The sequence below is a fragment of the Limulus polyphemus genome, unplaced genomic scaffold (assembly GCF_000517525.1).
Source record: "Limulus polyphemus unplaced genomic scaffold, Limulus_polyphemus-2.1.2 Scaffold22, whole genome shotgun sequence".
In the NCBI taxonomy this organism is placed as follows: Eukaryota; Metazoa; Arthropoda; class Merostomata; order Xiphosura; family Limulidae; genus Limulus; species Limulus polyphemus.
Window position 1 is genome coordinate 200,014 of NW_013665632.1, and position 26,546 is coordinate 226,559.

The window sequence follows — 26,546 nt, forward strand, 5'->3', positions numbered from 1 at the left end:
TATATATATATATATATAAACACACACACACACACACACACACACACACACACACACACACACACACACACACACACACACACACACATATACATACCCCACCAGTAGTGAAATGTATAAAAAGCTGTTTATGTGAAGCTTAAAGCATTTTCATAATTTTACATTGTTAAAGTGATAAATCTGTATTCAAAATTTAACACTGTTCTCATGTTTTTAAGGTAGTTGATTTAAGAAAAAGGGGGGTATTTATAATTTTATTATCACATTTTGTTATTCCAGTAAAATTGGGGAATTGAATGAAATATCTGTTTACTGAAACTCTTACGGAGAACATATAAAATTAAGAGACAGTCTGTTCTTGTTCCTTTTAGTAAATTATAGATTGTATGGTACATAATTCTTTTTTGAAAAATATTGTCATGAACAGGTGCCTCTTCTACTTGAAGACAAAAGATCACTTGTTATCCTCCATGTTTATATTATAAAATGTTTGATTAGTGTCATTTTCATACTTTTTGTTTTCCCCTTAGAAATAGTCAAATTGTAGAAAAGAAAGATGAAAGTTGAATAAGTACTGCCTTTGTCTTTTAGTAAACGTTAATGCAACAATTGAAGAATGGTCATAGTACGTTAGGGTTCTTTAGTTGGCTAAAGGAAAGCTTTAATGAAAGTAATACACCATTTAAATTGCAATTATTTATTATGGCAAAAACAAAAATATTTTTTCCCTTTGTTTCAGCCACATTTATTCAGATCATCATCAGGCAGAATGAAAATGCACAAGACAAGATTATGTACATTATGTTTGAAAAATTAATTCCAGTAGTGTGGTAAATAATTAAATAAAATGAAAATCAACGTTATTTACTTACACAATCATTTATTTGTAAAGATTAAGAAATTAAAAATATACAAGTTAAAAGAAACTTAAAACTACATTTACTCCTGAATTAAAATTAAATCATATAATTAATGGTTTGAAAGACAAAAATTGAATTGAAGGATAAATGTGGTATATACAAAATTTCATGTAATTGTGGTCGAAGTTATATTGGATAGACAAGTAGGAACCTAAAATTTAGAGTAAAAGAACATCAAAATCCTGTGGATAAATTAAAAACGGGTGAATCAGCTTTGGCAGAACATGCGGGGAATTTTAAACATATTATTGACTTGGATAATGTAAAAATTCTTAAACAGTTAATGGAAAAAGATGAATTAAATATAAGAGAATCTTTCGAAATAGTTAAAACAAAATAAATTAAATAGAGATTTAGGCCCAGGAGCCACCAAAATAAATTTTTGGAAATTATTATTGTAAATGGCACCATTGTACATATATGCTAATTATACACGTACCTTAGGTTTATATGTAATGTTATGTGTACTTCTTGACGGATTCTCCTGAAGATGGTGTAATTATTTCCACCGAAACATGTAGAGTTTTAAGTTTCTTTTAACTTGTATATTTTTAATTTTTTTAATCTTTACAAGATTGTGCAAGTAAAAAACGTTGATTTTCATTTTATTACTTTATTTAACATTTTTTCACAAGAACTGTCAGTTTTACGTATTGAATGTGGTACATGTCACTTTTACATTAGCATTTTATTTAAATGAAACAACAATCAATACATGTGTGTGCACACACACACATAATTTATTGTTAGTGAATAAATATATACAAGTACAACTAGAAGACTGCAATTCCTGAACCATTGTCTTTATTTTTCAAGTGGCTCTTACTTTCAGTTCATTATAAGTACTGAGATAATAAATTAGTTTGTTCTCATCCCATAGGATACAGTGGTTTTAATTAATAGCATGTTCTGCTACAAATAACAATGTACAGTTTTTGTTTTTATAAATTCCATTTTGGTCAAAAGCTGTTATCCTTCAATGAAGGAAGAAGATTACAAATTTTATTGAGAGGTCTGTAAGTGAATTGACAGTCCATATATTTAGAAAAAAAGTTTCCTGTTTGATTTGAGATATTTGGGAAATAAGGGTTGGCAAACAGTTGAATAAATCGTGAGATCAGATTATTGAGCCATGTTTAGAATAGTAGATTTCATTGAAAAGGTCAACATGGTTGGATGGAATATGAAAAGCGTTATAAATTTTTAGAGATAAAGGGTAACATTAAGTTTTGGTGTTACAGTGACTGCAAAGGTTTTCTAAAACACTGTCATTTTTAGAGAAAAGTTAGTTTCTAATTATCAAAACATCTAAAAAAAGTCATCTATTTATTTGTTCATTTTAAATTTTAGATTTAATGTTACCATGTAAATTGTCTAATTGGTATAAAGATTCTTGTAATTTAATGTCACAGTGACTTCAGAGTACAAATATATCAGTCACATATCTCAATGAGACCTCGCAAGGCCTGGTGGCTAAAATGATTTGCTTACATTCTGAGGTTTACAGGTTCAAATTCCCATCACCAAACATGCTCTCCCTTTCAGCTGTGGGATCATTATAATGTGACTGTCAATCCCACTATTTGTTGGTAAAGAGTAGCCCAAGAGTTGGCAGTGTTAACTTGTTGCCTTCCCTTTAGTCTATCATTGCTAAGTTTGGAGTGGTTAGTGCAGATATCCCTCAAGTAACTTTATATTAAATGCAAACAAAGAAACAAAAAACACATCTCAATCAAACTTTTGGTTTAAGAGACAATTGGGAGAGAACAGTGGTTTCAAAATATTCCATAAATATCTCGCAAAGTAGTGGGGAGAAAAGAGATCCCCTAGATAATCCTTGAATTAGAAAATATAATGTATTTACTTTGGAGAAAGGAACAAATTTTTGTCAAGCATAGGATTTCAAATGGTAATGTTATTTTGAATTAACCCTACTTTGAAACATCTGATGGCCTCATTTACAATGGGATGTTACTATATTTGGAATTAATACATTGAGTGACTAATTTACTTTAACTATTCTACTGAAAATACAATATTGTAATATAGATTTCCTGCTTCAAAAAAAAAAAATTTTATGCAAATCTTGAATTGACAAAGTATTCCTACTTTCAGTACAATGTGATTGTGACACCGTTTGAATTTCAAGAATTTTTCAGCTGTAATAAAAACTCTACATCATATTTCAACAGTCATTCTACTATAACTAGCACTGTTCCCTGCACTGTTGTTGATTTGTCTTTAAAGTTAGGTTAAATGTGATTTTGGAGTTCTGTGTGAGCTAATTTGGTCCACTTAATAACACAAAAGTTGATGCAAGTAAATAATATGCTATCATATATCCTGAGCAAACAACAGACATTTATTTCCTTAACTTACATTTCTGAAATCTCACGTTGAACAATAAGAATCTAATTAGTTTTTCAATAAAATGTGCATATGAAACCTTTGTACATATTAGAATGGTTCTGGTTTTTGTGCTGTACAGTAAGTTTTAAAATTTTATTTAATATTGAATGATACTAGCTTATACATCATCATAACTATTTGACCTCTATTAACAGTTAGAGTAAGTTACTGAAATATTTTCTGCTGAATTAGACAAGCACAAAACAAATTGTTACAATAAGATGTTACATAACAGAAATTACTTGTTACCAAGCATTGCTATAACTGTCACTGTGAAATATACGCACATACAAACAAGTTCATAAAAAGGTTGAGTATGTTGTATGGATATAATTTTGGAACCTCATCAGTTCATCACATCCGATCATGCTGTGTCTGATGACTGTATATTTAGCATAGTTTCCATTATGTAAGGCTCTGTCTCAAGGCTCCAGACCTCCCTTGGAGCTTTGCATAATCAATCTTGTATATAAAAACAGTGCTTTCCTAAAACTTTTCAACAGACAAATCGTGCACAGAAATTCACGGGGCTTCATCTGATGACTTTACCAATGTGTCTCTGTATCTAATAGAGTGAATACTTGTTTCATTTTACAACTGCATGAGGTATTTAACAATTTAATGAATTTGTTTATAGGAGATCTTTCTTGATTATGTGGCATACTTTTGTTTTGGCTAGAGTTGAACAACTAATGATATTTGCTAATTGACTAACTGAAGGTCCTGTTAATTGATTGTATTGATTAATCAATTAGTACATGCCCTTTACACCCTCCACACAAGACATCCATACTAGCAAAAAAATATGAATATCAGCTGCTTTCATTACTTTTTCCACCATTGCATTATTCTAGCATTGTATTAATCTACCTATTTTCATTCATGTTTTTTTTGTGTGTGTGTAAGTAATTTTTGAATTACCTTTGATCTAAAAGGGTCACCATTCCTGCATTTTTGAAAATACATATTTTTGTTTAACATTTACTATCACCAATAATGGTAATAATGGTTTTATTTAAAACAACAGTGTGATTGCAATTAAAAGTAATTAAGTAGCCACTTAGCCAATTTATATACGTACATTGTTTGAGTCATCAGAATATTTTTTAATCGCCTACCAAATTAACTCGCAGTAAACTAAACTTGATTTATTTGAATGATTTTATATTATTTGGTGAACATAATAGAAAAAAACATCTGTTAATGTGTAAAACTTCTAATAAGGTTTTTTGTTACCTACCAAACCTGTTTCTGAGTTGTGTAAGCTTACTACTTTATTTCAAGTTATCAGATGTTTTCTCATTGAAGAAAATTTCTGTAGCTTTCAAACAGATATAATTTAACACAGAAATACTTTGACAATTTACAAATAAATGGAACTGAAAAGAATGTTTATAGAAAATATAAAAGAAATTCTTACCTCTATATTTATTATTCTGTTACATGATTGTTTAATCTTGCTCTATCCAATCATATTTAAATTTTCTTTACAGATATTTTCAAAGCCATGTTTTATTAGTAAATGATCAAACCTTTTGACATGTCACCATAACAAGGTTTCAACCTAGGTCTGTACAAAAACCAGGGGAAATATTTGAAAATCAAGGAATAGATAATATATTATTTTTGGGATGAGCAGAAAAAGTCTTTAAAAATCAACAAATGGGATGTTTAATTTACAAACAAAACTTTGCAGCTGTGCAGAAATGCAAATATGAATGTTATGAATTACACAAAATAAATATAAGAAAATGACAAAATATGTATTCTAAAATATTTTTGTGTTAAAATTATTGAAATATGGTTAGAATTACCATTTAACTTGACTTTAAAATTTGTCTTTAAACATTTTATCAAGTGGTGAAAAACTATGAAAAGACAGAGGACACTGTCTTCAGATTACAGAGACAATAATTTAGAATTAGTGACTTTTTAATCTTAGACTTCCTACAAGAAAACATATTAAACAGACAACACAACTGCATTGTTTAACATTTAGAAAAAGTGACAAATAAAAGATCTATTCACTTATCAGTTGGTGATGTAACAATACTGTGTAATTTCACTTACTAGCCAGCTGTTGTAACAATACTCTGTACACTTTTACAGACTTATTATTCAAGAAAATCCAATATTATATGACATGTTTATAAGTGTGTTTATTACACTGTTGGGGTCTTAAGTGTGGTATTTATAACTACACTATTCAAATGCTTTGCAAACATCTAAGGCATCTAAATAGTCAGAACTAATTTTATTTATTAGGCAAATAAGTACTTAGCCAAAATAAATCCTAGTATTTTTTTGATATTATGTAACCTAGAGTTAAAGCCAAACAGCAAAAGAATTATAATAATGTCAATTTATTTTGTAACTTAAACTTTTGATAGTTATAATGTTATCTTATGAAGTTTGAAAGAGAACGAATAAGAATAAAACTAAAAAGCCTATTCAGATAATATAGTATTATTGTGTTAACAAGTAACAATGTTAACTTCTCTTCACTAGCTGCAGTTATGTTTAACAATGAAGGAATAAACTTCTAAAAGTTATCTGTGTAATTCTGCAACCAAAATTTCAGTATATTTTTTTAAAAGCAGAGGCCTCCACTATTATTATATAGTATTTTGGATTATTCAATGTTGACTGTTTTAGTAACCTAAATAAGTAAAACAGAGTTAAAATAATTTTATTATTTAATGTAAATGATCAGCTCAGTCAGGTTATAATCCAGCAACTTCAAAGCTTATATCTTTATTTCTAATAATGTGATTGATATGAAGATAAAAAGAGAAATAAACTTTTTAATTAAAATTAAATGCTTATAGTTAATTATAATGATATTTAAAATAAAAATGTAATATTAATTGACAGTATACCTGTTTTAAGTTTGTTTTTTTTTTAAATAAAGGTGTTACTTATGTAGTCATACCACTTGTTTTTTCACTTATTTTAGACATCAACAATATGAAAATCTTCTTTCTCCTAAGAATCCTAACTTCTAAACAATGGAAAATCAATAGTGTAACAATTCTATGTCATAATAGCTGTAGATGTTCTAAACAATAGTAACTTTGATAAAAATAAAACTTTAAAATCTAGCCAAGGCAAGAGAATTTACCAGAGCTGTGCACCTGCTTATACAACATTAAAGAATACAGTTACCCAATTATAAATTAAAAACAAAACACAGTAAATTTACACTTTATTTAACACTTAAGTAGCCAGAGACTTGACAGTGGTAGATGACCTTGAATGTATTTTGAGAAAGAAAAAACTCAATGAACATGAGCATGTGGTTTACATGACATTCTATGAAAATTCAAAACTAGTGAATTCTGACATTTCTATATTTTTATAGCCTGGTAAATAAGAGTTGTATCAGTATAAATGTACATTTACTTCCAATATAAAAGAAAATGTGAAATGATATTTTCTACCTAACAGCTGGGATGTTTACTTATATCTGTAGAGAAACTAAGGTTTTTTTTTAAGATTGCCTGAATCAAAAGTTTATTTTATTTTATAAAATAGACATAGAAGTTTAAAAAATCTGGAGTCGTTATTAAGAGTATAAAGACCTTTTTAAACTCTTGGAGATTACATGCTGAATTTAGTTAAGCAAAGTGCAATATTATACTTCTCTGTTTTTATTTGATGGTTTATTCTAATAACTGGGTGTGTAAATCCTATATCAAAAATAAAATTTCAAAAATAATTTAGTCTTCTTACTGTCGTAGCATTTTTATAGTCATCATGTATATCACAGTGGTAGCAAATGGCAAACACACATCGATTTTTTTATGTTTGCTTAACATAAATCCATTGCAGTGATAATTCCTTTTTATTCTTAGTTTTTGAATCCAATCAACAAATATTTTGCTGCTTTACTTCTCTGTGGGATCTCTGTGTGTGTGTGTGTGTGAGAGGTGCACAAAGTTACACTTCAAAATCATAAACTACACTATTTGGCCTTACAAGAAATTGAAGACAGACATTTGACAACCTAGCAACAACTCAGGAAATGACATCAGTAGGTGCCAACCACCCCCTGATCTTTGTAATTTTGGGAAATAAAGAAATATCAATGTCTCAAAACATAAAGTTAGACTTTGTTAATTTTTTGGCAAAGTCACATTGGACTATCTGCTGTGTTTGCCATGAGGAATTGAACTCTGCTGTCCCACCAGGGGACAAAAGAAAGAGAAACAATTTAAAGGTTTTATATATATATTGTTGACTATGTACTATTTAATTATGCAAATATGTTGAATTGAAGGTCAAGGTCATATGCAATGTTAAGGTCAACAATGAAAAGTGCAGAAGTATATGATAAACTTTTATTGCTGATTCTCACAAGTACACCATTTTTCAGCTTTAGAGGTATTAATTTTAGTTGAAGTATTTTCATGATATAAGACTGTTGAAGCTGACCTATAGTAGAACTTAAAAGTCATTTGAAGGATGGAAGTCCTCTCTTCAGCAAAATTCACAAAAATAAATACAATAATACATAATCAACAATATATAAAAAATAAATTTAAGTTGCTTTTTTCTACCCTTTTTTTTTACATTTTGAGACACTGATATTTCTTTGTTGCAAAAAACTTAAAAAGTTGGGGTGTTGTCACTTTGATGCCATTTCTTGAGCTACTGTCTGGATGCCATATGTCTCAAATATTTTGTAAGGTCAGATTATGTAGTTCATGATTTTTAAAAGTAATTTAGTGCACCTCTCAATTGCATGGGGAGACTCAACCTATTGACAGTAGTCTCATATTTATGATGAATCTGAAGTATGTAATGTTTGAACATTTTTCAAATTTATGTAGAATATATTAGAACAATAGCTTTGAAAACTAAATATCAATAACCTTGTTTTTATTTTTATAATTCTAACTTTGTGGCCATCCTGTGCTATTTCCTGTTTTAAAGCATAGAAAATGAATATAAAACACTATGGAAACATCAGAAAATGATCCTGTGTTTCCCGTTACTTGCAACTGTTAAATGAAAAGGTGTTTCATGTACAGTTGATGTGAATGTGACAATGGAGGGATATCCATTTAAGGAAAGTTCTCAAGGTAAAGAGAACAAAGAGAGTTTCCAAAAAAAGAATACATAGAAAACTAGAAGTGAAAAGAAGAAAGCTTCCTCTGATGATTATTCTTCAAAAGCAAAGGCTGCTATTATCTTGGTTGTTATTGGTGATTCGGATGTCTGTGAAGCTCATCTTGATGCTCATTTGTTGTTTCTTTTGCTAAAACATTTGGTAAAGATCATCTGTGTAATTTTCATATGACTGCTCTTTTTCAACTACTTCTGATTATTATTTACACTGAAGTATCTAAGTTTCTGGTTAGATTTACACTGAAAATAACAGTAAATCCTTGTAGAAATAGGCCAACTTTAACAAGAAATTTGGAAGTTGGATCAAAATAGGTTACAGTTTATGTGCTAATTTTGAACTCTTTTTAAACTTCTATCTCAATGATTCAACGACCAGACATAAAATATTAATACTACCAAATCTAATGGTGTGAATATTTATCACTACATTTTAGGGATTTTGGCCTGTTTAACTTGTAATTCCTGAGTTTAAAAAAAAAGTTAAGAATACAAAGAGTAATGATTTTATATGAACTTGTGGTAATGATGCTGTTTTTAAAAGAATGATCAATATACTTCATTCGCAATATTAGTACCTCTTCATTTGACTCAATGATTTTGAAGATGCTTAAATGCACAGGTGTTTATCAATGCTCTTTTATGTCTGGCTTTTAACCTTTCTTTGATTTGAAAAGAGTAACTTAGTGGTTGATTTTGGAGAATTTGATTTCCTATTCATAGCCTATTTCCTTAATAGCATGAACTGCACTTTGAGTTCATAGTTGCACTGTAAGAGTGATGGTAAAATCTTTCTATATGTTCAAATTAGAGTAGTTCAAGGGTTGTGGGTAGGTGTTGTTTTTTCCTTCTAGTGTGTCAATTCAAAAGTAAAGACAGCTATGCAAAAAATAGCATTAGAATAGATTCTTAAAAAAAAAACTAAACTTTTCTTGTTGTGCTTTGCTACCAGTGAGGCTTTGCTTTCAGCACTAGAGATTATCAGCTTTGTGCAAAAAACATTCATATAAGTAACATTGTTGTCATAAGTTTGACTGCAAAATTTGTCACTCACTGAAAACATTTGAAACTGACATCCTTCTTGAAATAATCTTGAATCCAACCAGTTGCTTTGGTAATATTATAATTTTCAACTTTTCAATAGAAGATATAATGTGCCAGGGCTCTAGGAAAATTCACTTGAGACAAGTGAGATCTTTCTTTTATGTATACCTTAAATTTTTGTCTAATCAATCACAGTTGAAACTTCTATAACATGAGAAGTGTATGGATAATTTAGATATTTTTGAAATACAAAATAGCTAAAAACAGCCACAAATTTTTAGTAATTACAATTACAAACATAGTAGTGTCATACTTGATGATTATTTTTAGTATGTTAATGACAATAAAGCCTATGTGTACAACAACCAAGATTTCTCAGGAGACTTTTTTTTGTTGTTTTTTCAGGAGATTATTTTAAGATAATGTTGCTTTAAAGTTTCTCAGTGAAGTTGTCAGATTAATCAATAAGATGTAATTTGTATTTTAAAACTTTCCTGTGAAATGTTTGTCACCCATTTTCAATGCAAATGTGACATATATAATTTGCCAGAGATATTTTTTTATTAAGAGCAGGCCAGAATGAGATTGAAATTCAAGTAATTGGGAAGAAAAATGTTATGTACCTTTTATTAAACAATAATAAAGTATTAAAAAACTGAACATTTTGAGTTCTCTGTTACTATTGAAAAATTTACCTTTGGGTGCCTTGAATTCATGAACTTAAGATATTTTAATGAAAGATTAATTAATGATTTTAAATCACAAAAATGTCATCAGTTGTGTGATTACCATTCATTCTTATAGTATATAAAACAAGTTTTAGTAATTTTTAAAAAGTATATAAAATTTTAACTTGTTTTACCTCTTTAGGAAACATTTTTTAAGTTACTATTCTTTAAAAGATGTGGTTCCAAAATTGTATTGGTAGAGTTGCCAGTTAAAAAATAATAACCTGAATACTCCTTGTGATGAAGAAATTGTAATTTATATGATTTTATATTTGATACCTATTTATATTAAAAATAAATTTCAAACAGCTGTGTTTTATGTTTGTCACAAGATCTTTTAATATTTTCTGTACATGCAACTGTAAATACACCTTATAGTAAACCCTTTTTTTTTCTCTTTCAAATTTATTTAATTATTTATTTGACAAAAAAATAATATACAGTTAAAAAGTAAGCAATAACATTAAAATATATTTTAATGACAGATTTTTTCTCTAATAACTTTATAAAAGTGTTGTTCAACTGGTAAGATTACATTTGTTATTTTGTGAGTAGGATGATTTAAAATTTCCCAGTCCTTTCCTTTAAGCCTTCGGGTTGTTACTGAAATACAAATGTGTTACTGTTTTGTATAAGTCAGAAACTTGTCTGAAAAATGAAGGATGATGCAAATTCTGTATGTTTTTTTATTTTGTATGTATACTTCAGAAATTTCTTTAATTTATGATAAATTTGTGTTCCATATTTATTGAAACAGCTGATGTTCGAAAAACTGATGTCAGCATTTAATCACAAAAACTGGAGGGTCAAAGAAGAAATGCTAGTATGTCTTCAAGGAGTTCTAGATGGGTAAGATTTTCATTTCTTGATATATTTTTCATTAATTTTCTTTTATTAAATATTGTGATTTTGTTGTTCTTTCATTTTTTTTAGATGTAAGAAACTTTGCAGTTTAATATCAGTATTTTCATTTAATAAAGAACATTTGATTGCAAGAAAGATTTCAATCATTTTCTTAAACCAAAAGACATTTTTCTATGTTATTTTAAAATTTATTTTAAAACACGTAAGTTTATGAATTCTTTTTCATTGTCATACTTTAATACAGATGTGTATGTATGTATGTATGAATATTATGTATATGTATATACTTTCTTTCTAGATGTGGGGCACAGTCGTTAACAGTATCAAAACTAATGCCATCTGTTGTAAAGCTGTTAGGAGATCCTAATTCTCAGGTTTCTTTTTCTTTTTTATACTGCTGTATGTGACCAAACTTTACTGTGTGGTGTTTTTATTTTTACATTTCTTTTTGTGTTTTTAATTTTTGTGCTTTGAATAATTTAGAAAATATTTATATGAGGAACAAGTGATGTAAAATATTTTTTAAAATAGAGCATTTACAAATTTGTTAAAATTGCACTAAAATAAATGCACAATAAGTACCTAAACTTTTCAAATTTCCAAGAAGCGTGCTCAAATAATGTGTAGAATGGTTTTCTTGTAAGGCTTGTCATTTTGATAATTGGATATTTATGTATTTTAAACTATGTGTTTTTTGCTAGTGTGTGGAAAAGTTTTTACTGTATTGTAAAATACTAACTTTTTTTTATTAAAGTTTGACAAAAAGAACTGAAAAAGATCTCACTGTATTAAAAAGTCATACCATTTGAATTTTGATTAAATCAGGTCTCTTTGTCAAAGTGAAGATGACTGGTAGCTTTCACACATGTTTTATTTTTAGATTTGCATCTTTCCTCATGTGGATTTAATTAACATATTTTATTTTGCCCCTTTTTAGTATTAGTAGTTAATTCTTGTGACTTATATTGATGTTCTAAGTTGTCTAAAAGAGCTTTAAGAGATTTTAAAAATTTTAAATTAATATTCTCCTAATATTTGTTATTTATGTATGACTTGAAAGAAGAACACATCTTGTATCATTGTTATGTAAAATAACTTGTAAATGAGAAGTTTACTCTGTATTTATTTATGTATTTTTACAAATGTAATTTGTATTTCAGAAAATACAGAGGGAATAATTATAGTTTTTTTATCGGTTAACTTATAATGTTGCATCTTTGTAAGAACATTTTGTTTGTTTTTCTAAGGTTCGAGAGTCGGCAAATATAACTTTGCTAACAATATACAAACATATAGGAGAGAAGATACGGCAAGATCTTATCAAAAGACATAACTTACCAACCCAGAAGTAAGTCTTAATCTTTTTATTGGATGTTTTTAAACAGTTTGCTATACCTAATAGCCAGAATTTGAAATGTTAAAAACAATCTTATTCCAAAGTTATAAAACAAAGTTTGGGATCTAAGGATGGATGATATTCAAAATACAGAATAACAAAGAAACATACATTCAGTTTCACTGAAATTATGCAGGCATTGTTATATAAACAGAAAGTTGGTTAAAGATTGACAACTCATAAATCTATTTTATTAAATTATACAATGTTTTGGGTGAATGCCCTTCCTCAGTATATTATGACTTATCTAAAACTATTCAAAGTGTGACAATTGTGTACCTTTTTCAAAATTATATAAACAGAAAATTTAACTGATCAAAAATTAAATATAATAAAATACATTAAAAATAATGACAGTAAATAAGAAATAAGAACAACAGAACTATAAATAAATAAGTTTGTGTGTAATATTTAGAATGTTTACACAACTCTCATTATCAAATGAGTTTTAAGTTGAATATTCATACACATTTAAGAAAGAGCATTTGCTGAAAGTCTAATAGTTTGATATTAAAAATATTTTTGTGTTTAAATCTCCAATCTACTTTCTTCATGCAGCATGGTGCTTTATTTTGATTGTTATCATGAATTCCACAGGTAGGGGGAAAAGTCAATGAATTTTATATTTTGCATTCCCAGCCTGGGAAACATCAAGGAATTATATTTTACAGACAAAAACCAGGAAAATCGGTGAATTTCACGTGGTTTAGTGATGTTTTTAGGACAAGGATAACAAAAAAATAAATTATCATTAATGCCAAAAAGTTTCATACAGATTAATTCTTGTGCACTTAGCATGCTTTTATTCACGTTTTATACATAAACATTCTTTTGTCTACATTGATCTTTTTCTTTACCTTCCATTGTCAGCATATATTACACAAACATTAGATAGGTTCCTGTCTATGTTGAGTATAAGGGCTTTAGACAACAATTTGTCTCGTCTTCCTACTTATGATGGAGGATCATCTTTTAGTATAGCTTTAAAACCCATAAGTTATTATTTAGAGATATGCTGTTTCCATTGAATAAGTTATTTTGATCTTACAGATTTCAGTGTATTAATAAAACAGTCCCCATGAGAGTAGTTATTGAAGGAGAACATAATAACCTGAGTATGTTACATAATTGATACATTTGTGTAGGAAAGATTTGAAATATACCAAAATAAAAATGAACAGTTTGATTATTTTAGTAAAGTCTGGCATTTCAAAGACATCACAAATCTGCACAGTTTTATTTCATACCTATACTTATATTATTCAATTGATTATCAAAAATAATTACAATAATTATATAAAACAATAACTTATAAGTAATTTCATTTTGATTTGTTATAAAACAAAATGTACAACATTAAACATAATCTATAGCACACAACATCATGAATAAAATTGAAAAACTACTGAAATATAGAATATTTCTTTAACAGTAACTAGTAATATGACATATTGAACAGTTTCTGAGAATACTTCACCATTTGTTCTCCATGATTCTTTGTAGAACAGGTGAACTTGCACCATTGAATAACTTTTTACATCATGGTTTCCAATAATCTATAATTTTAAAATGATAGACTTACCATTCTGCTCACGGTAGCTATTCCTTGAACTTCTGCCTTTGAGATTTTGAGCATGTCACTAGTTTTGAGATCTCCAACCCAAGAAAAATATTATAATGTGACTGTGCTAGTTCATGATCTAATAATTGTGTGACAATATCCCTCCACCAATAAGAGGTAAGAGGCTGACACATTCTCCATGTGAAGTAGCACTTGTACTTGAAATTAACTTCATTTTTATCCTCGGTACTGTCTTTAATGGACGTGTTTCTTTAAGCTCAAATCAGTTTTGGGAGATTTGTGCTGCCTTTTCACAGTGTTAACTTTTTTTAGTTTGTTTTAATTTTGATTTCAACTTACATTGCCACTAGATAACAAAAATATATATGATCTGGAGAATTACTACTACCTCTTTTTGAGGTTCTGGTGATGTTCGTACTACTGAAGGCTGTTTGATTGTGGAAGATGTTACTGTTATAGTTCATCATGTAGTGGGTTCTTGGATACCTTCTTGCCTCTTTATCTGTTGAAGACAATGCTCCTCCTCCAAATCTGTATCTTTTGATTCCTTTCATTCATTAGTACATGATTCTCACATTCAAGATGATTTGTTTTTCTTCTTCTCCAGGCACATGAGCCAATGTTGACATGTTCTTGGGTCAGCTTCGTTCCCACATTTAAATGCCTTACCCTCCTTGACTTCAGGAGTACTTTGCCATGACTTATGGCTATTCCTCTTTTTCGTTTTTGGACTCCCGATCCATAGAATCCCTTGTACCTGCTTGGGGGACTCCCCCCCCCATCTCAGTAGCACTCTCCAGTGCTCATTTTTCTCATCTTTGCAGTTTTCTTACCCATGTTCTTATCCTCTCTTAATCTGAAGCTCTAAACCATGATCACAGTTGTTTTTCTAGGTATCTATGGTTGGTCCTTTTCAATACCTTACCTAAACTATCATCTTCTGCTTTGCCCCTGCCTACTTGGTTCCTCTGACCTTGGGACCTTCTGGGATGTGGGGATGTGACACTCTTCTGTCTATCATTAGGCTTTCCCATCTGTATCTTCATGACCTCATATAGATCGTTTTCTTCACTTTGAAGTCTTCTGGAATGTTCCTCATTCCTTGGAAACTTGGGCTGAGGCTGCCCAACACCAGCCCTCCCTTTCCTCCTTGATTTCTTTTCTCTCATAGCCTTGTGAAACCCCATCCATTCATCAAACCCATGAACTCTGCACCTCTCTCTCTTTTCCTGTTTCTTGTCTCTCTACTTCTTGCAATCCTCCCTCCTTTTGGGTTGGTTGTTGCATGTCCTGTAGGTGTTCCTTTGTATTCAGTCAGCTCAGGCTCTATAGGGATAGTCTGTTTCTGTTTGCAGATCTTTGGACCCCTTTTGCAGCTGACTGGTGGGTCATTCAAATTTTTACATATTCTCTCTCTTCACTTTTCATCTCTTTCTTCTCTGTCCTCTCTTCCTCCTTCAGATTTCCAGCATCTTCACTGTCTCAAGGCCATGGTATTAAATCTTCTGGGCACAAGAGCCACCAAAAGGATTGTTCGCTCTTTTCTAAGGTTTTATTCTTGTCTTTTTGTTGCCCCTAAAAAGACTGGGAACTGGTGTCCCATCATCATTCTTACTTTTCTCAACCACTGTCTGGTGGTTCCTTGGTTTAAGATGGAGAGGTTTTTTTTCCTCTTCATTTTTACATTTACCCCAGATTATGGATGACATCTCATGCATCTTTCTCCATATTCCAATTGCCTCATCCTGGCTTTTTTTTCCTTCATTTTGGTCACTGGGATCAGATGAACCATTTTTGAGTATTCCTTCAGCTCCTTTTGTACTCAAGAGAGTGTTTGCCATGTTCACATTCTTGGATCTTGTTTCCATTAATACATAGATGACTGGTTCTTCCTTACTTCTTCTTGGGAGGTCTCCTCCTTAGCCATTTCACTTCTCCTCCAAGAGGCAGCTTGTTTGAATTAACTAGTCAAGTATTCCATCTTGTTTCTGACTCAGTTTTGTTAGTTGGTCCACCTTGGAGACATTTTCATTTCTTGACTCAGTCAGGTTTAGCCTCACTCTACTCATCTGCAGGACATTGAACATCTAGCCATCTTGACTCTTGCATTTCTGGAACTTTTTGTTCCTCTAGGTGTATTTCACATTAGACTTCTTCAGTATACTTTGAACAACCATTGGATAATCTCTTCTGATCCTTTGTTGTCTCTTGTAACTCTGCTGCTTTCTCTTCTCAAGGACCTGTCTTGGTAGCAGGATCATGTCAGTATTACAGTCAGCATCCCACTGCTACTTCCCTCCCATCCATATTTCCAATTCTGCACTGATGTATCTCTTACGGGTTTCAGTGTATCTCTGAATGACTTCTTGTCTTCGGGGGTTAGGTCTCTTGTAGATCATATGTTCCATATTAACCTTATCATCACGGGTCAAAGGCCATGTCATCACGTTTGTTGACTCGCATTCAAAACTTTATTGAACTACTATTTTATTATTGTATGTTAATCAGTTGGTTATACAGTTGTAGAGTATAATTCAGATTTTAGTATTATACATTAGTCAAGTTTAATGTTTGTGATGTCCAAATACAATATAAATAGAATATCAAAAATAGGAACCTCCTAACTTTTCTATTTGCTGAGGTATTGCTCATGTACTGAACATGTACTGTACTCTTTCCATTTTTGGAAAATACTTCCTTATGTACACGTACTTCTGTCTATGAAATGTGAATAACCAATCGAAAGCTCAGAATGTCCCTCTAGTGGCTTAATCAGCCATTTTGAAGTATTAGGGTGTCAATTTCGTTCTTTTGATACAAGATTTGGTATGGTATGGTAAGTGTTTAGTGAGCTCAAAATTTCATATTTTTTAAACCCAAATACAGCTTTGTTAATGAGCTTGATAAGTTATAGCCAAATTCTATGATATTGATATAGTAATTTATGATTTTTTGGTTATTTCAAATGTATATATAAAACCTAAAAAATATTATTTCATTTCATATCCTCCTTGTCTGAAATTTGATAAAGCTTAACAACCTGCGGCAAATGAGTACAAAGTTCATAATTTGAAAATATAATTGTTTGCTTTACTTCTTTATTTGCTGTTCTATGTTTTATTAGAAATAAGTTTAAGAACTTATTTGTAAATAGTAATAACGTATATACATATGTATTATAACTGAAATGTGACAGTATTTTACAAAATACTAGTCTACTAAAATGCAGCCAAGACAGGTCGCTATCTAAAGGCCAGTTTTATATTCTAGAATACTTTAACATGAGGGCAAATGCGGCACATCATTGTAAGTTCTGTAATGTTAGCCAGGCATGGCTGGAAGCTCAGTATAATAAAAATAATAAATATATATATATAGATGTATAATGTTATGAGTTTTAAGTTATTTAGACTAAACATTTGCATTTTCATATTATAATTTGTAGTCATTCTAGAACGAAAAAAGCATAATTTATATTTATTTTCTCATTTTTTATGGTGGTTACTAGGTCAATCAAATTGTTTGAACCCGTACAGAGATTTGATAGTGAAAATAACAGATAAAATATAAAGTTTTTTCTTAACAAATATTTGATAAATATCTGGAGGTTATAAAGGTTTCACGTGTGAAATTTGAAAATTTTCTGATAATAAAAGTATTTTTAATCTTAAAATCAAAATTACTTTGCCTGTTGGATAGTCAACATTCCAAAAGAAAAAAGGCATGAGAAAAACATTACTTGAAAATTTTTCAAACTGAATAAAAAGATCTGATATTTTGTATACAAAAGCCTTGTAATGTTTACTGATAATTTATAAAATTTCGTGAAGATATGCTTATTAATTTAAAAGTTATAGCATGAAAACTATAACAATCACAAAATGGTTATGAGGTCTGTCCCATGGACTGAGCCTGTGTTGAAAGAGTTAATGTTATGGAAATCATGGCTGTCCATTGGCTGTGTTTCAATTTACTACTTCATCTTGTGGTTCACTTGGTTATAATCCACTGTGACAATTCTAGGGTAATTTCACATATCAGTTGTCTGAGTGAGACTTGCTCCATGGACCTTTGCTTTCATATGTTGGACTTTCTGTTTTTGGCCTACTTACATTTATCTAACAGCCTGTAATGTCCCAGGAAATCTCACTTTGGTGTTTGATACTCTTTCAACCGGACATGATTCTTCCTAGAGTGTTCACCCCATCCTCAGGTATTTCATTGGATTTGTTCTCATTTGAGCACACCAATGATTGTTGCCTTTGACACTCCTCTTATTACCAAACTCCCCTTTTTCTGCTCCTCTGCTGTAGGTGCCCTGAGTCAGGACTGGTCTTATTTCTTCATTCTCTCCCATGTGTCTTGGCATTGATTTGTGACACTTCGTGTTGGGTCCTGTTGGTAGTACCTTTTTGGGTGGCTCAGTTTTCCCTTCTTCAACGACTGGCATCCAGGGCACATCTTCATCTACTTCCTTCTTGATCACTCTGGCTCTAACCTCATGTGTCTCTCTTTCACTTGGGAGTGTCATCACTTCATCTTCAAATGTGGGATTTATCTCCATTGTTCCCCAGTCAGCTTTTTTTCTGACCAGGTAGTCAGAAGTTATCCCACTTGTGTTGCCCTTCTTTTCTATCTGTCTCTCAACGAAAGTGGCATGTTTTTTGCTGCTGGTTCATCTGCTTTTCTCCACCACCAGGCAGACTGTCCTACTATTGCTCACCTTTTGGCCTTTTGTACTTGGTTGTTAGACCAAAGATTGTTGGTTCCTACCATCATAGGCTTTCAGTAGGCCTTGTTGACTACTTTTTCAATATGATCCTGTCTTTTCCTCTCATTTTCTTTCCACTTTATTCTGGTCTACTCTAATTCATCGTCCTCCTCACCTGGTTCTTTTGCCAGATAGGAACCTTGATGGGGTACCATTTGCTCTTACCCATGCCCCATTTGATCTATTTGCTACTTGCTTCTTATACCATCTCTCTGTTAAAACATGTTTATTTTTTCTTCCTGCTAGTGATCATTGCAGATTTGATCCTTATGCATTGAATATCTTCCACACTTTGTTTCACAGATCTTTCTTGATTTATTCCCTGGCCACTCATTTGTTCCTCTGACTTGGGCAGTTCAGGAAGGAGATCATGCCTTTTTTCCCATAACTCTTCCATTGATCTCAGCCCTCTATGATTGTACTGATCCTGATCACCCTTTCTGTTCATTTCAGGTAGTCAGGTGTTACCTGGCACGCACAGCTCCATTTTGGGCTTCCTGCAATTGTTTATTCTTATCCTGAACCCTCTCTTCTTCCGGGATCTCTCTTTCTCTATGCTTAATGGATAGATTCATCAGCTCATCCAGATCTTCAATTTCTCTCTGGATGGAGACACTTGCAGACTGTATCACATCTCATCAAATCCACTACTTGACTGCCTTTCTGGCCTCACACTTTTGATGATCCTTGGATGAGATCCTTCAGGCTGGGATGTTTATTATGTTTGACACCCTTGTCTCTGCCATCTGACAATTTCGTCTTCCTCAGGATATCGCCTCCCTCTAGTCGCCATTCTCCAGTGTACTCACCATCTTTAAAAGGTAAATGTTTCATTTATTTCCATTCCTGTTTATAATGTACTGCTATTTATTTCTGGAAACCCACTCGGTGTCAGGTATTGCCTCACAGAGTATGCTTACTTCCTTAAACCCACATGGAGTTAGGGCTAATGGAAAGTGTTAAATCCATCTGCTCTGACTCCCAAAGTGACTACTGTTTTTTACAAGACTAACTTGGTAGTGTGTGTGTGTGTATGTATGTATGTATGTATGTGTGTGTGTGTGTGATATATATATCATTGTTCACTCCTAACTGTACTACCTTCAATGGACTATCATATGAAAACCCAGCACTGGGGGAATGTATTTACACCTCCCTGGCTCATGTATGCTGGATTTTGAAATTAGGTTTCACTGTAACCAATTGCACTTTCTCCAGTAAAAGACCTTTGAGGTGGTTTGGGTCCAGGCACATCTTTGGTGCCTCCTCAGTGCGAATTTTTTCCATCCTGGTCATCGAGTGGAGGACAGGATATGCTTGCCACAACCAGTTTCTAGCCGCTGAAGTGGTCGACTTACATAATATCACAGTTTCCTGGTGATTTGGCCAGCTAAAGCTAGGTGGAGCAAAGTGTTATCTTCATGTAATGATATTTAAGATGAGTCAATTTTACCACAGAACACATACCAAACCATGTGGTCTTATCATTCCCATAGCCATACTACACCTCATGTCCACCTGACCTTGTGTGTGCGAATGTTTGTTTGTTCATTTGTTTTTCTGACCATCCCTATGACACATGGGCTCAATTAGTCTTCTTTCGTTCCTACTTCCATCTGAGCAAATAATATATCCTACATGAGATGGATCCTGTTTCCCACATGTATTGCCCCTCTAGTAAATTTCCGCTATATTGGTGCACTCAATGGGCTTTCCCCTTCAGTTACTTTCATTAAAGGAAACTTACAAGATTTTTGCCATTGTACTGGCACCTCCACCACATCAGTGTGGATTTCTAGGTACTGTGTACAGAGAGATAAGCCTATCATTTCAGAAGTTAATATTTTTCTTACCTGAAAATGTGTTTCCGATAGATACTCACTTCTGCACACCTTCCAACTCTTCCGCACTACTATTGGTGCACGTTATTCATGCCTCGTCTAAGAATGAAATTAATTTTGAGTGTAATTGTGTATGGAGATCTATTGCACATAGCGAATATATATTGCCCTCCTATTGGTGGAAGACTAATGTCACATGGTGATTGCATCATGCACTGGTGCAGTTCATGTTATAATGTGGAAGATAGCTCAAGGCTAGTGACATGTAGAAAATCTCAAAGGCAGATGCATGGGGAATGTTAACTTTAATGCGTCGAATACCTGAGTAGCATATTAGGAAAATCTACTATTTGTAAAGCAACAAACAAGATGTTAGGGATAGGAAAGAATAAAGACTAAAGATAAAGATGAACGTCTGCAGTTTGATGGAATTAAATTGATAGTTTTGGTATTGTTTTGAAACTATGGGTTTTCAGACCACGGTATGCTTTGGAGATGGAGATATTAATTATGGAGAATGTGTTGTACTAGTGTGATCGACAATGGGTGTTGTGTAGTGTTTGTCATTGTTTAAGTCCAAGGATCCTACCAGAATAAAAATTATGTGAGTACTTTATGTAAAAGTTTTACTTAGTAGTAGTTTTTACTTAATGTAATAAGCAACTTTATATGAGAATAAAATGAAAATCTTGACACTTGATTGGTGTTTTACTGGAATACAATATCACTGTCAGTGACAAACATATTTGCATACAGTATGATTTGTGTTTATCCAGTTACCGTAACTTCTGTGTATACAGTTGTACATGGTGATGGTGTAGAATTATAATGCAACTATAAACGTTATGGTTGTTTCATCAGCAGGTCTGGTTACATATATAAAGTGCTCTGTATGTATAAATTAGGATTTAAAACTGAGTAATATATATATATATGAACTTAATATGCTCAGTTTCAAAGCACATGCAAAAATAATACAGTGTGCACTGGATCAGTGGATGGTACTGTCAATGTGTGCAGTTTTTCATAGATACTTAAAATATGACTTTATTGCAGTGTATGGTTAGCAGTTTAAAGTTTTTACATTTTTTGTGCATGTACACACATTATAAAACATTCCTTTAATACGTATTTCATGTATGTAAAGTTAAAGAATATTCCATTTTATGACAGTAAACATGTTCCTTCTTGTATTGTGTTAAAATCTGTGATGTTTTTATGCTGTAATAACATTTTTATGATTTAAATTAATATTTTAAAATGTGATTGGTATGCACTATCATAAGCAATTGGAAAACTAATAAATAAACTTATTTAGTATAACCCAATAACACATGTTGATCAAAGTGTAGATTGAACTGGACCTCCCTTGAACTTAGAATTTGAAATTAAACAATTTTCGGAATACTAAGTTTATTTATTATATCTGTTGTTGTGTGGTTATATAATGTGAAGAACTGAATAGTGGCCAATGACACATTTTCTTCACTTGACTTATCCAGTGTATAGGTTTTTCTCATAGTGATTACAAAGCTTATAAACACCAACAGTATGTTTGATACTTTTCACTATGATATAGGTCCAGCTTATCTCTCTTTGGTTAACTTATGTTCAGGGTTATTGATGAAGAGTGAAATTTTCTGAAACTAGTATAACCCAATAACACACGTTGATCAAAGTGTAGATTAAACTGAACCTCCATTGAACTTAGACTTCAATATTAAACAATTTTTGGAATACTAAGTTTATTTATTATATCTGCTATTGTGAGGCTATATAATGTGAAGAACTGAATAGTGGAAAATGAAATTTTTTTTCTTCACTTCACCTATCTAGTGTATAGGTTTTTCTTATAGTGAGTACAAAGTTTGGTTGATACTTTTCACTATGATATATGTCTAGCTTATCTCTCTTTGGTTAACTTGTGTTCAGGGTTACTGATGAGGAGTATAACCCAATAATACACCTTGATCAAAGTGTAGATCTATCTAGTGTATAGCCTTTTCTCATAGTAACTACAAAGCACGTTCACACCAACAGTATGTTTGAAATGGAAAACTGTCTCTTTTGTATATGTTCTGATAAAGAATCAATAATTTGAGCACAGCATAACCAATCATATTGAAACTTTACAAGATGACATTTGAATAAACCCTGACTTAACATACAGCATCATTTGTCTCTATTAAATAATACATAAATAATGTTTTGCAATTTCTCTTATTATTACAAGCATAGATCAAATGGTTAGGGAAAAGTTGAGAAATTTCATTCTGCCCAAGGTGTGTGAACTTTTGTTTTAAGTATTAAAGTTGTTCAGTAAGTAAAACGGGACACATCGTGGAGAGCAACAGAAAAATTAGAATTATTGCAGCTGTAATATACAACTGTACTTCTACCAATATATCAGTGAAGAAAAGCCAGAGTTGTTAATGTTAAATTAAAAATATATTGTTTATTTCAGACCTATTACTTTCAACAATTGTAGGTGACTTTACTAAGTAGAAATATGCTGGTAGCAAAGTAATTTTATAGAATGAGCTCCAAAAATGAATGATTAATACAGTTAACTGCACCTTGAAACTTTTTAAGATTGCAAAAATATTGTTTAACTGAACAATGCTGTGAACCTTGTGATAGAAGATCACTGCATCCTGTCTTTGTTTTACAGAAGTTGCTACATATGCCATAGGTCACACTTCTGGTCTGTTCTACCATATTTAAGACCAGTCCAACTTAAAGTTTGGGGTTGATAAAAATAAAAGCATTAACTATCATCTTCTGATATTTACTTCTTGTATATTAGTTCCTAATGAAAAACCAAAGCTGTGGGGATCAAGGAAAGTTTTATGGTTATTCTTTGTTTTATGATAGGCCCACTTTCATACTATATATGTTTAATGTTCAAGTATCTTAAAATATGAAAGTATATTTAATTAGCTATAAATACTCATTACTGGGTTAACTTTTAGTTTTAATCTAATTTGGTAGCTGATTGGAAGTTAATATTTATTACTGTAATCATTCATGGAACTTTGAGAGTTAATATCTTTTTGTATGAATGCTCTGTTATAATGTAGATATTTTAAGTTTTAAAGATTATTATTATAAGCTCAACTAACCTGGAAAAACGTTTTATGTTGGACTTTGTTTACAATATGCAGATATTAATCTAATGTATATGCATCTATACTTTGTGAAGCAATATTTCCATTGCTCATGCAAGTTGTCTTTTTCTTTTTACCTGCACTTGAGAGCTCACAGCATATTGTGTTTTGCAGTGGTAAAATGTTTGGGTATGGCATTATTTATGTTTTTATTCATTCAAAACCATCAAACCTGATTGTAAATTTAACACCTACAGTTCTGTGTTTTTTAGGCCAAATATTCCATTAACTATATTCAGTTATGACGAAAACAACTTAATTCACTAAAGTTAAGAAAAATTGAGTTTAAAACAGTATTTTCTATGAAAACTTGAGGATTTTAACCTTTAATGTAGTAAACACACTAGTTTATCAGTATTTTTAATTCAATTGTACCCATTATGTTCATGATAAACCCCTTTGCTGCATTGTGCTGTTAGTTCTAGGGTATATCACCTGTTTGTGTGTGCATTGTGCTGTAGAATTTATGGCACATACTATCTTTCTCACCCTGTATATCTGTATAGGTGTAGATGCTTTGGCTATTCATATAATACACCCCAGGGGTATCTCCAAGTTTTCTAATGATTATTTGTTGTGTGGGTCACACGATAAAGTCGTGATTACCTCATATCTTTGGTAGGGTTACATGTTTTTACAGAAGTTTTTGGATAAATCCTGTGGGCTCTTCCTACAGTCATTGCTTTTCTTCTTCAATTGTATATTGCTGTTTAGCCATGATAAACTTAAAACACACACATACACAAAAACAAACGGATGTGCTTTTACTTCTACAAGTGGTGTGTGCCAGAGAAACCCCAAGAATTATCCCAAATAAATTCTAAGTACTGGATGCTTGTAAAGTGTTTCCTGCATGATGTAGAGCAGTAAACCTAAAAATGTTGTGCAAGTGATTTTTGTGTCCAACTAAAACACTAATGAATATAATATTACAAAACAGAGGATTCCACCATTAAATTATAAACAACATGCTTTAGTGATTATGTAGTAGAAACTGCAACATCATAACAAAATTACCAATTACCAAAACAATTTTCTGCATGGGGAAACAATAATAAGGGGTTATGGGTAATTTTGTATGGTTTATCACTAGAACATTCTTGTAGCACCTAAATGTAAAAATGAAATAAATTACTTGGACTTGTTGAATAACATTTGGGTCTGGATTTTTTTTTTGTTTTGATCAGGATTGATTGGACTAAATGTAACTCTGCATCTTTAAATTACAGAGAGAATTGTCCAGTGTAAAATAATAATAATAATAAAAAAGATTAGTAGATAAGGCATATTATAGTATTATTTTATTTCATTGTGAATAATTGTGCTCAGTGCATTCAAGTGAATTGTTCAATGTGGAGAGCAGAAATAAAACGGTGGTTGAGAAGACAAATTGTAATATTGCTTCACCTCATTATGAATACTTGTGTTAACTGCTGTACACTAGTCAGTACATAGAATATAATCTTTTATAATTTATTTGCAAGAAGTTACTAGAAAGTGATTTTACTGTATGTTAATATCCTGTTTTTCAGGCTGCAAGCTATATTTGCTAAATTTGATGAAATTAAAGACTCTGGTGGATTATTATCTTCGGCAATTGCTGGTAGGAGATATTTATTTTCTTACATAGAGATTAACAGTGTGAATGGCTGTTTTATATTTAGAATGTTTATGATGAATGTCTCTCTACCCAAGGTAGAAATTAGGTAAATTTGTGTGAATAACTTATTTATTCACGAATAAATGGTGTAAACATTTTTTTTTTGGAGTATTAGAATTTCCTGAACAGTTATTCAGAAAATATTAACCATTTTCTTTGTCAGCTTTAGCCCTTTTGCAATGGGCTCGATATAATATACACGATTTAAGTATTTATGCTATAACTTTTAATGCAGTAAGTGTATCTTCACAAAATTTGTTAGGCTTTTTGTAAAGATTACAAGACTTTTGTACACAAAAAATCAGATTTTTTACTGAAGTATTTTTACTATAGATTTGTTTGTGAAAATATTGAGTCTGTTTTGTTACCAGTACAAGTGCGAAGTGATTTTCATGTTATAACTAAGAAACTATTGTTCGTCCCAGAAATTTCAAATATTATTTGCGTAATCTCTAAAACCTCCTAAATACATTTCAAACATTTGTTTTTAGTAAAATTCTTTATTTTTTGTTATTTTCTCTACCCTAACATTATAGAGTCTGTCAATTTGACCAACCTTGTAACCACCATAAAACATTAGGAAATAAATTTAAATTATGCTTTTTTGTTCTAGAATGACTACAGATTATAACACGAAAACACAAATGCGTAGTTTAAATATCTTAAATCTCATAATATTATACATACATGTATATTTATTATTTTCATTATATTGACCTTCCAGCCATGCCTGGCTAACAATACAGAAGTTACAATGATGCAGTGCACGTGAACTCATGATACCATATCCAATAATATAAAACTGACCTTTAGTCTGTACAAAATGACCTGTCCTGGCTGTGTTTTAGTAGACTTGTATTTTGTAAAATACAGTCACATTTCAGTTATTATATATTATATATGTATATACATTAATATTATTTGCAAGTAAGTTCTTAAACTAATTTTTCTTAAATCATAGAACATTAAATAAAGAAGTAAAGCAAACAATTATCTCTTCTAGTTACAACCTTTGTATTCGTTTGCTGCTTGTTGTT

At 31.1% G+C, this 26,546-nt stretch overlaps 1 protein-coding gene across 4 annotated transcripts in view; it reads left to right on the forward strand.

The window, feature by feature from the left end:
• Positions 1–26,546, forward strand: part of LOC106458405 (CLIP-associating protein 1-like) — a 217,305-nt gene that overhangs the window by 51,721 nt on the left and 139,038 nt on the right. For all 4 annotated transcript variants that reach the window (XM_022384708.1, XM_022384728.1, XM_013917922.2 and 1 more), the window contains exons 6-9: positions 10,986–11,077; positions 11,391–11,466; positions 12,340–12,440; positions 25,382–25,452. In XM_022384708.1, the coding sequence (XP_022240416.1) occupies positions 10,986–11,077; positions 11,391–11,466; positions 12,340–12,440; positions 25,382–25,452 (340 nt within the window). The remainder of the gene's footprint in view (positions 1–10,985; positions 11,078–11,390; positions 11,467–12,339; positions 12,441–25,381; positions 25,453–26,546) is intronic.